The sequence below is a fragment of the Armigeres subalbatus genome, chromosome 1 (genome assembly GCF_024139115.2).
Source record: "Armigeres subalbatus isolate Guangzhou_Male chromosome 1, GZ_Asu_2, whole genome shotgun sequence".
Classification (NCBI taxonomy): Eukaryota; Metazoa; Arthropoda; class Insecta; order Diptera; family Culicidae; genus Armigeres; species Armigeres subalbatus.
The window spans coordinates 19,762,961-19,775,029 of record NC_085139.1 but is presented as its reverse complement, the minus strand read 5'-3'; the positions used below and the strand labels follow the sequence as shown (position 1 = coordinate 19,775,029).

Genomic DNA, 12,069 nt, shown 5'->3' with positions numbered 1-12,069 from the left:
GGGCCTTCCGTCAAAAGTTGTTTTTTGGGGTAGTCCTATAGCCTTTCGGTACAACTTTGTTGTACGAGAAAGACAAAAACATAACTATTTTCAATTTTTTTTTTCTGAATTTACTCGGTAAATTCTTTCGAACTTCCATTATAAAGTCTGCCGACTTTTTATAGGATATCTTTTAGTTAGGCTGAATTTGATGACAGAATGTCGGCTTTTTAATTTGCAACATCAATAAAATAATAATCCCCAATAAAATGATATTTCTTCAAATGAAATGAGGCGAAATTGGGTTAAATGTAAAAATTAAAACTTTGTTCATCGATCACTTTGGTTTTTAATTGGACTGAGAGTCCTAACTTCAATGTAGATAATGTTTCATAATGTCATATATGAAAAACAATTTTTCAACTTGTGCTCGAATCTATAACGGCCAGTTATGAAAGTTTTTTTTTGTAAAATCCCGAAAACATGTCACCTATCGACACTCTCCCTCGTTCTGCTCGCACCACTGAGGCGTTACTGCCTCTGGTCTTAGTCCTCGAGTTATCAACCGCTGTCGATGTCGGTAAAATCGCCCCTCAACGTTCGAGGCATCCAGCGTCGGATTGGACCACAGACGCTCGCCCACGGCAACCAATCGTGGCCACGTGCGTGAATCTGGATTGGAAAACAAGCATCCATAAGATTGCATTTCAAGATAATTGCGCGAATTTGTTCAACTTACCTAGAGAGTTTTCGTCAATGAACTCAGTCCAAATGCAGGCCTCACCGCCCAAAACTTTATCATTTTTCGGCAATTTGTTGTTGTACACCTTCCGCCAGGTGTAGTAATTGGTGCTGCCCCAGAAGCCATGATCGAAGTACCAGGCATTCTTAGTGGAAATTATCAAACGGTACCCTTTCTTCATCAACTGCAGCGGCAAATCTTTACTCGATTCAACCCACGTCTGCACGATATATCGCTCCTTGGGAAGATATTTTTCGATCACAGCGGGATCGGTCAATTGGCTTGACCATAGAATGGTGGGCTGCAACGCTTCTACACCTTGACGCTGACGATCCCACAGCAGAAGCACATTCGCCTGGAACTCGCCCCACAGATCCAGGAAATCGTTCTGTTCGCGTCCTCGGCCCTGACCGGCCAAATAATCAACTATTTCCTGGGTGGCATTCCAACAGCCGAAAAAGACCTCGTCACCTCCCATGTGGAGCATTTGCTGAGGGGGAATAAGACCGGAGAAATCGGCGTATAGTTTCTGCAGCGCGGGATAGAGATTCGGATTGGCTGGATTCAGCTGGCCGCAAGGAGGCTCAATGCATAGTTTGCGCCAAGGTTGATCATTGATGCACACTGAAAGGTTGCCGAGACCAGCGGCCGGGGCCCATTGCCAGCCGTTACCTGTAAAGGATTTCGAGTCATTCAATATTTAATTTTTTTTTTGGAAAAGATGTTTAATTTTGATACACTTAGTTAAGTTTGCCATTTTAGGGTGTTTTTATGAGATATTGCGAAAAAAGATTCGGCTGCCGGTGGGACTTGAACCCACACTATTCCATTTAGTACACGGACGTATTACCAATTATACAACAGCTGCTAAGGCACGGCAAATGCTGGGTAAAGCGTACCATTGGTAACTCCTATCCCTACCTCCCCGTGATGCTGGCGGGATACGAGCCACCTAAGGGAAGATCGGGTAACCAACCCCGGTGGGAGCTATGGTCGTATGCTGACAGGGAAGGAGGGGTTTGCTCCTCTCCGGGGGTGCAAATCTTACTGAGCGTCTGTTCTCCATATCAGGATCGGCTCACAACAGCGTATGTTCTCCATGCTAGGTGCGGCTGATCATCGTCCGAGTGCCAGCGAGGGACTCTAAGTGAAACTGTGCACCATGGTCCACCGGGAATAAGGAGGAATGGTCCTTCGGAAATTAAAGAGGGTTTGGTGTCAGGCCCTGCCAGCCAGCCTTTAAAAAAACATACGCAACGAACAATCAACAAGAGAGTACGGACCGGAACCATCGGCGAAGACCACTGCGACGAAAAGGGACTAGCGATTGGAAACTCGGTTTGTGGAACTGCAAATCTCTCAACTTCATCGGGAGCACACGCATACTCGCCGATGTGCTCAAGGACCGTGGATTCGGCATCGTAGCGCTGCAGGAGGTTTGTTGGAAGGGATCAATGGTGCGAACGTTTAGAGGTAATCATACCATCTACCAGAGCAGCGGCAACACACACGAGCTGGGAACAGCTTTCATAGTGATGGGCGACATGCAAAGGCGCGTGATCGGATGGTGGCCGATCAACGAGAGAATGTGCAGGTTGAGGATCAAAGGCCGGTTCTTCAACTTCAGCATAATCAATGTCCATATCCCACACTCCGGAAGCACTGATGATTATAAGGACGCATTCTACGCGCAGCTGGAACGTGAGTACGATAGCTGCCCAAGCCACGACGTCAAAATCATCATAGGAGATTTGAACGCTCAGGTTGGCCAAGAGGAGGAGTTTAGACCGACTATTGAGAAGTTCAGCGCTCATCGGCTGACGAACGAAAACGGCCTACGACTAATTGATTTCGCCTCCTCAAAGAATATGCAGCACCTACTTCCCGGAACGATTGGTTCGACGAAGAGTGCAGACAGATTCTGGAGGAGAAAGACGCAGCGCGGGCGGTCGCGCTGGAGCAAAGTTCCCGGCAGAACGTGGAACGTTATAGACGGAAGCGGAGACAGCAGACCCGCCTTTTTCAGGAGAAGAAACGCTGCTTGGAAGAAGCGGAGTGCGAGGAGATGGAACAGCTGTGCCGTACTCAAGAAATACGCAAGTTCTATCAGAAGCTCAACGCATCCCGCAAAGGCTTCGTGCCGCGAGCCGAAATGTGCCGGGATAAGGGTGGGAGCATCTTGACGGACGAACGTGTGGTGATCGTCGGCTTCTTTTCACGAGTTCTTCGAGAAGTTTATCCATTTTGCGTCCGCGTGTTCGTTTAATAACGGCTCCGGCATCGCGATGAACCGCCGCGAGAATACTTTTCGCATCGAGTACGCCAATGTACCGAAAAAAACATCCTTCGAGGAGCTACATAATTTCATCGGTGAACAGCTAGGCTTGAAGCGAGAAGAAATACAACGCATTCAGTGTAGCAAATACCTTGGCTGTGTGTTTGTAAAAACTAATGGAATTTCAATTGCCCAACGAATTGTGGACAATCACGATGGTAAACACGAACTTGTTATCTACAATAAGCGCTATCCAATCCGCATTCAGATGGAAGATGGAGGCGTTGACGTTAAATTATACGACCCATCCGAGGACATACAAGACCAGGCAATTATCGATTTCCTATCAAGCTTCGGCGATGTACTGTCGATTCGTGACCAACCATGGGACGATAAATACTTGTTCATGGGAGTATCATCCGGAGTTCGCGTGGCAAGAATGATAGTGAAACGTAACATTCCATCTTTCGTCACTATTGACGGTGAAACCACATGCTTGTCTTTCAATGGCTAGATTACCACGTGTCGTCACTGCAGTGAGTCCACCCACAATGGCATATCCTGCATTCAGAATAAGAAGCTACTTATTCAGAAACTGGCAGCTGACCAAGCAAATCCGTCTTACGCAAACGTTGCGAAGCAGTCAGCACCTGCAAGAAAACACACATCCAATTTCCCAAAAAGTGGCGGCTCAGCTTCACTACCCTCGATATCAGCAACATCATCTTCTGCAACTAACACATCGGCATTACCACTTAACAATGACCCGGCTCCACCGGCAAATGAGATGCAAACTCACGGCAACACAACCACTTCTACATCCAGAACAGAACCGAAAGCTTTTCTAATGCCCCCGCCGGCGTTCCCATCATCAAGCAAGATGCCTTCCACAACACTCCTACCTGAATCAACAAATCAACATCAACAACATCGACTCCAACAAACACGACCTGAAGACTCTCAGCGTGGCGACGGTCACGATACGGACGATTCAACGACATCCAGCAGGCGTACCCGTGGGCGACCTCACGCAAAAAAAATGCGGCATTTACCCGAAGACGGTTGCACTGACTCAATATAAATAATGGAGAACACTAGCTATAACCTTGCAACTATAAACATCAACACAATATCAAACGAGACTAAAATAAATGCACTTCGCTCTTTTGCGCGTACCATGGACCTGGATATTATCTTCATCCAGGAGGTTGAAAACGAACATCTCAGTATCCCGGGCTACAACATCGTCAGCAACGTAGATCAAGCACGTAGAGGCACTGCAATTGCACTAAAAGAATACATCAAATTCTCCCATGTAGAGAAAAGCCTTGATGGTCGAATAGTAGCGGTTCGAATCAATAACACCACACTTGTTAGCATCTACGCACATAGCGGAACACAACTGCGCAGCGAGAGAGAAAGACTGTTCAATAACACACTCGCATACTACCTCCGACATGACACCCAGAACACGATCCTTGCTGGTGACTTCAACTGTGTCATACGGCAAGTCGATGCTACTGGTACTAACTCAAGTCCTGCCCTTCGGACGGTTGTTCAACAGTTGGAACTTTGCGATGTATGGGAGAAACTACATCCACGTACGCCTGGTCATACATACATCACCTCAAATTCAATGTCAAGAATCGACCGCATCTACGTCAACACAAATCTGCAACAGCATATTCAATCGGCAGACACACATGTATGTTCTTTTACAGACCACAAAGCTGTAACAACACGATTATTTTTACCAAATCTCGGAAGAGAGCCCGGCCGTGGATTTTGGAGCCTACGTCCTCACTTGCTAACAGCTGATCACATCAATGAGTTCCAACAACACTGGCAAAGATGGACTCGACAACGGCAAAACTTTCCGTCGTGGATCTCATGGTGGATAACATTTGTAAAGCCAAAAATAAAATCTTTTTTTAGATGGAAAACAAAACTAGCTTTTGACCACTTCCACGACCAGTATCAACACCTATACGCACAGCTTCGGACTGCGTATGACCAGTATTACGCAAATGCAGCAGTATTGACGACGATCAATCGCATCAAAGGACAAATGCTGACCTTGCAACGTAGCTTCACTCAAATGTTTGTTCGCATCAACGAAACCTACGTTGCAGGAGAAGCATTATCGACCTTCCAGCTGGGCGAGCGAAGGAGAAAGCGAACAACAATCACGCGTCTACGGGTGGGAAATGAAACTCTGGACAACTCATCAGACATCGAACAACACATGCTACACTACTACCGCGAACTCTACTCAGCTGATGACAGGTTAGATGGAAACGGCGAGAGAAGCTTCGATTGTGATCGAATCATTCCCGAGAATGACGCAGTTAACGACGAATGCATGAATGAAATAAATACATCGGAAATACTGAATGCTATCAGAACCAGCGCTTCGAGAAAATCTCCGGGATCAGATGGAATACCTAAGGAATTCTACCAAAGAACCTTTAACATTATTCACAGGGAGCTGAATCTATTACTAAACGAAGCACTCGCAGGCAACTTTCCTCAAGAATTCGTTAACGGAGTTGTGGTGCTAGTCAAAAAAAAAAGGTACGGACGACTCTCCCCACTCGTACCGTCCGATTTCACTATTAAATTTTGACTATAAAATACTCTCACGGATACTGAAGGCGCGATTGGAAAACGTAGTACGAGTCCACCAGATTTTGAGTGACAGTCAGAAATGTGCCAACCCGAATCGGAACATATTCCAAGCCACTCTTTCTCTAAAAGATAGAATAGCTCAACTAAAACAGAGAAAGCAAAGAGGCAAATTCATTTCCTTCGACCTGGAACAAGCCTTCGATCGTGTTCATCGCCCTTTCCTTCATCAAACCATGTGCTCGCTCGGAATAAATCGTGGACTGGTAGAGCTACTCTCGCGAATAGCTACTCTCTCCACTTCTCGGATACTAGTCAACGGTCATCTTTCATCTACCTTTCCGATCCAACGGTCTGTTCGTCAAGGGTGCCCCTTGAGCATGCTGCTCTTCGTGCTCTACTTACATCCACTACTTAGTAGGCTCGAGAGAATGTGTAGAGAAGATCTCGTCGTTGCCTACGCAGACGACATTACCGTAATCAGCACATCGATACCAAGGATTCACACCATGAAAGAACTGTTCGATCGCTTTGAGCACGTGTCCGGTGCAAAGCTTAACATACAAAAGACACACTCTCTTGACGTTGGATACATCGACGGGAACCCAATGAACATCCCATGGCTCAGCACTACCAATACAGCGAAGGTTCTAGGAGTGGTTTTTTCAAATTTCATTCGACTGATGGTAACGTTAAACTGGAATGAAGTGGTAAGAAAATTCGCTCAACTCACTTGGCTCCACTCTATGCGATCTCTAAATCTTTGCCAAAAAGTGATCCTACTGAACACTTTCATTTCATCAAGAATATGGCATGTTGCCTCCAATTTAAGTCCATTTGCGGTCCACACTGCAAAAATAACCTCAACAATAGGTACATTTCTATGGTGTAGAATCCCAGCACGCGTGCCGATTCTCCAGCTAGCACGTGATTCTTCCAAAGGTGGTTTAAAATTGCAGATCCCTGCTATAAAATGTCGTTCATTGATCCTGAATCGACATCTACAGGATATTGAATCTATTCCGTTCTACAAATCGTACATTTTTCCGGTTAACAATATCCAGACACCAATTCCTGCAGATCTTCCAGACCTCAAATTGATAAAACAACAACACAGATTACTCCCAGTACAAATTCTTCGTAGTCCATCAAATGAACAAATTCATCGGTTCTTCCTAGAACAAACGGATACACCCAGAGTGGAACGGAACAGTCCAAACACCAACTGGAATCGCATCTGGCTTAACGTATCTACAGGCAAATTAACCACTGCAATACGGAGTGAACTATTCCTGATCGTGAATGAAAAATCAGAACATCGTCAACTATACCATCACATCGGGCGAGCGGATACAGAAAATTGCAACCATTGCGGAGCGGCTGTTGAGACTTTAGTTCACAAATTCAGCGAGTGTCCAAAAGTTGTGGATGCATGGACCTTTTTGCAGAACAAAATATCAGCGATCTTAAATGGCTGGCGACAGCTCAGCTTCAATGACCTACTGAGACCGGTTCTCAAAACATCAGTTCTCATAACAGAATAAAATTGCTAAAATTGTTTACTCTTTATATCTCCTATATTAATACCTGTAATTATGTAATTGATATTGCAGCACTAGAATTTCATTTAAATTGTGAAAATTAAAACAATTATGTAAATAGCTTTTATCCACACTAGATCAATAAATCTTATTATAAAAAAAAAAAAAAATGGCGCTGAGAGTACAGGGAGTGAAAGTCAAGGCAGCGGAGGAGTTGACTACGTCAGTTCAGCGGACGATGGAAGCCAACCAGCCCCCACCTTAAGGGAAGTTAAGGATGCCATCCAACTGCTAAAGACCAATAAAGCAACTGGTAAGGATGGTATCGGAGCTTAGCTCATCAAGATGGGCCCGGAAAAGCTGGCCACTTGCCTGCACAAACTGATAGTCAGAATCTGGGAAACTGAACAGCTACCGGAGGAGTGGAAGGATGGGGTTATATGCCCCATCTACAAGAAAGGCGACAAGCTGGAGTGTGAGAACTTTTGAGCGATCACCATCCTTAATGCCGCCTACAAAGTGATATCCCAGATCATCTTCCGTCGTCTGTCACCATTAGTGAATAAGTTCGTGGGTCAAGCTGTTATTATCCTTCAAAAATGCCGTGAATACCAGATCCCAACGCACTATCTGTTCGTTGATTTCAAGGCGGCATACGACAGTATAGACCGCGTAGAACTATGGAAAATTATGGACGAGAACAACTTCCCTGGGAAGCTTACCAGACTGATCAAAGCAACGGTGGATGGTGTGGACTGTGTGAAGATTTCGGGCGAACACTCCAGTTCGTTCGAATCGCGCCGGGGACTAAGACAAGGTGATGGACTTTCGTGCCTGTTGTTCAACATTGTGCTAGAAGGTGTCATGCAGAAAGCCGGGTGTAACAGCCGGGGTACGATTTTCAACAGATCCAGCCAATTTGTTTGTTTCGCGGATGTCATGCACATTGTCGGCCGAACATTTGCAAAGGTGGCAGAACTGTACACCCGCCTGAAACGTGAAGCAACAAAAGTTGGATTGGTGGTGAATGCATCGAAGACAAAGTACATGCTAGTGGGCGGAACCGAGCGCGACAGGGCTCGCCTGGGAAGTAGTGTTACGATAGACGGGGATACCTTCGAGGTGGTCGAGGAATTCGTCTACCTTGGATCCTTGTTAACGGCTAATAACAATGTTAGTCGTGAAATACGAAGGCGCATCATCTGTGCAAGTCGAGCCAGCTACGGGCTCCAGAAGAATCGCGGTCAAAAAAAATCACCACCGCACCAAATGTGAACCACAAGCTGGCCCAGCTCTACGGTGAACCCAGTATCCAGAAGGTAGCTAAAGCCGGAAGGGTACGATGGGCAGGGCATGTTGCAAGAATGCCGGACAGCAACCCTGCAAGGATGGTGTTTGCTTCCGATCCGGCAAGTACGAGACGGCGTGGAGCGCAGCGAGCGAGGTGGGCAGACCAGGTGCAAAACGACTTGGCGGACGTTGGGCGCATTCTAGGATGGAGATATGCGATCCCAAACCGTGTATTGTGGCGTCAAATTGTTGATTCAGTGTTATCTGTTTAGATGTAAACTAAATAAATGAATTCAATTAGTTGATTTATATTCGCCGAGTTTTCTCGTATGGTTCCTATATTCATTTAATTAAATAATTTTTCAATTTTAAATTTATTATCAAATAACAAATCAAATCCCATCTTACAAATCGTGCTGTTAAATGGATGCTTCGTCCAGTTTAATATGCATGTTATAAAATCTTACGTTAGTTAGAATTCAAGATAATTCTGATTTCATAATTGAATCAATTGCTTAGATGTTATATAAGAACAAATTTCCTATGAATGTTTAAATTTATAAACTGGTGGCATATTGCCAAATGTGTTTATTTTGCATTCGAGCTATCAATTTAGCATATTATCTCGATTCAACCTAAAATTGTCCACCGGGCTTAGTGCAATCATACCCCCATTGTTACAACACTCCTCTCGACATAGTTTCTTATCAATTGCCAGCCGATAACAATAAAAAGGGCAGGTTATAAAACTTGGCTCAAATCGGCATCTTACCTGCATGGGCCGGCGCATCAAACTCCAATATGACGCGAACACCGCGGTACTTTGCATACTCGAAGATATCTTTCACCTCCTGCTGAGAATATGTTTCCTCCTCCGAATAGGCACCGTTCTCGGTCACCTGTGGCAAGTGGAGCAGTTCCAGCGGGAAGCTCTGCGAGTCCGTGATGTGCCAGTGCAGGACGTTCAACTTGGTGGAAGCCATCCCATCCAGCTGGCGTTTGATGGCTCTGGTGGAAATGTAGTTCCGGGCAGTGTCCAGAAGGAATCCTCGATGCGGGTATTGGGGGAAGTCTCTCAAGTTGACCGAGGTCAGCATTAGTAGACAGTTCCCATCGGAGTGAGTTCGCTGGGCCGTGAGCTGCGATAGGGTTTCAAGACCGTGTCGAGCGCCGAATACCGTGTTGGCCGTAATGGAGACTTCCACCAATCCGTCATGGTCGTCTACGAAGAGATCGTACGACTCGTCTGTCGACAAGGTTGGGGTTATTTCGGCTGAGTCAACTTTTATGGTGAAATATATTCTGGTGTTGGAGGTTCGGTTGCAATGTCGACCGCACTCCTTATAGAGATTTTTCAGAAAGATGTTCGTTGATCGGTTGAGGTAGTTGAAAACGTTTGCATCTCCAGAATTGGTCAGGAAATGGATCTCAATATTACTGGGAATAAAATCTCGGGTTTCCTGTCCCAGGCTCACGACAACAGCCGGAATGGGCCACAACGATCGAAATTCACCGCACAACAGGCGGCACTCGTCCAGGCTGTCCAGGTACGTCTCACTTGCATTCAAAGAGCTCGTATGCTGCCTAAGACACTTGTTCCTTATGCAACGGTACTTGTAAAGGGCAGTGTTTTCACCAAAACTCGAGCCTACGATACCGACGACAATCACCACGAGTGTGATTATCAACCACCGGCAACGCACATCGGAAGTGACTGCTCGCATTGTAGCGTGAAATAGAACTGAACTCAGACCAAACACCAGACGCGAACAAATGCCGCCGTAGTTGCATGTGAACTCCTGCTGAGTGTGAAAGTTCTGCGTCAGCGGTGGCTAACCAATGCGATAGAAGGGTTCAACTATGAAATGAAATTAATTTTTGGCCGGGATGGTTGAGTGTCGATTTGGCGGAACAACCTGGAAGAAACATATTTTTAAGAAAGTACTCAAATTTCAATACCAATGGCAATAACTAATACAACAAACTTGTTAAAAATTTGTACATTCGTAAACATTTTGTTCATCAACTTTTATTTAGGCGCGGTGTCTTTAAAAATGATAGAGAACCTCTGAAGTATATCAGCATGTGTCGATGCAAAAAAGAGTAACACTACTTTTACGCGTTTAATAACTGTGGGCGACACTCTGCTGGCGATTATCGTTGGTGGTTCCCTCCCGCCAGCACAAATCAACCACATGTCAATGGAAATTAGTCAAAACTGATAGATGCAAAGTGCTGAGCTGTATCGTTTATGACGCTTTTCATGTTGTACTTTATTTACCTACATGTTCAAAAACTATGTGAATAATAATGAGTTGGGGTTGCTAGCGGATTGACCGATTTTAGAATAGTTTTTTTCTTTAATTCGTCTGGGCAAAAAGTGTTTGTATAAAGGATGAAAACGTTAAAGTATATCAGTGGTGCTCAGCACTTTGGGAATTTTTCTTTTATTTGCTTCTAATAAAATTAAAATGAGTTTGGAGGGTTAGAGGTATAATGCGCCCACCTGGCCAAAACGTTCCTGTTTGATTTCTAGAAAACTATAACTACGGGTAAAAACCAGTTGGTATCTTTAAATATTTGTAAAGCCATCATACTATGTGAATTTGGAAGTATTTTTGTGTTACATAATGAAAATAATAGCGAAATATAAAAAGTTACAGTTTCGATGCAACTTTCAATATTTGTTTGCTCAGCATTCTGGAGCGACGCTAGCATACTGTCCGCAAATCTTGCACTGTGGAGCAACAAAATAACTTTTCTCAGTGGTTAATCCAAATATATAAAAATGGATTTCTGTCTGACTGAAGTCTGAGCCTTATAGACTCCGAAACTACTGAGCCGATCGGAAATCGAAACAACTGATTTGCCCTCTTCATATGAAAAGGGGGACAAATGAAACACCATTTTTTTTTTCATAACTCGAGAATTAATTAAGCAAATGGAACCAAATATGGCATGAGGAGGTTTTGGATGGGAATATATGTTCCTGTGCTGGTTCGACCCCTCCCTCTGGAAACGGGGGCTCAATAAAAATGAAACAGAGATTTCTGCATAACTCGAGAACTAATCCGAGAATTAATAAATTTTAGGCGAAACGAAGTTCGTCGGGTCTGCTATTGCTTCCATTTAAAAAAGTGTAACGTTTTTCGAAAATATGTTTCACTGACTAAATCGCCCCAGTGTAGGTAGGACGATACGCCCTTACATGCTTAAATGGACTAAAGTAGGTTTTTTAATGACAAGCACATAAGGATTTGTAACCTTCGCCGGACGCAGGAGGTGCCTCGGACAAAAAGCGTAACGGCGGATTAATTACAATTTTAATTTAAGTTTTATTATTTCAAAACTTTGCCTTGTACATAATATGCACTGTCCACACTCACATATCAGTCCCATATCATTGTTTTAATACTGAGATAATAGCTATTGAAGTTGGAAATTGCATCTTCCATATAAAACTTCAATAAAATCTGATAAATTGAAACATTCACGGATCTTGTTGAAATTTTGCTGAGTTGTTCATCATTCTATAGATTACCGTGAAATTATTTAGTTTGATGGCAATATTGTTTAGCCTTGTGCAGTCAGGTCATGTAAATTCTTGATGAGACTGT

General features: G+C 44.3%; 1 protein-coding gene across 1 annotated transcript; it reads right to left on the bottom strand.

Moving 5' to 3' along the window:
* Positions 1-253: 253 nt before the first annotated feature.
* Positions 254-10,179, bottom strand: LOC134208166 (chitooligosaccharidolytic beta-N-acetylglucosaminidase). The gene is made up of 3 exons (XM_062684229.1): positions 9,225-10,179; positions 719-1,393; positions 254-651 (listed from the first exon to the last, which is right to left on the bottom strand). Exons 1-3 carry the CDS (start codon positions 10,174-10,176, stop codon positions 470-472), a joined length of 1,809 nt encoding a protein of 602 aa, XP_062540213.1. The 5' UTR covers positions 10,177-10,179; the 3' UTR covers positions 254-469.
* Positions 10,180-12,069: the final 1,890 nt, after the last annotated feature.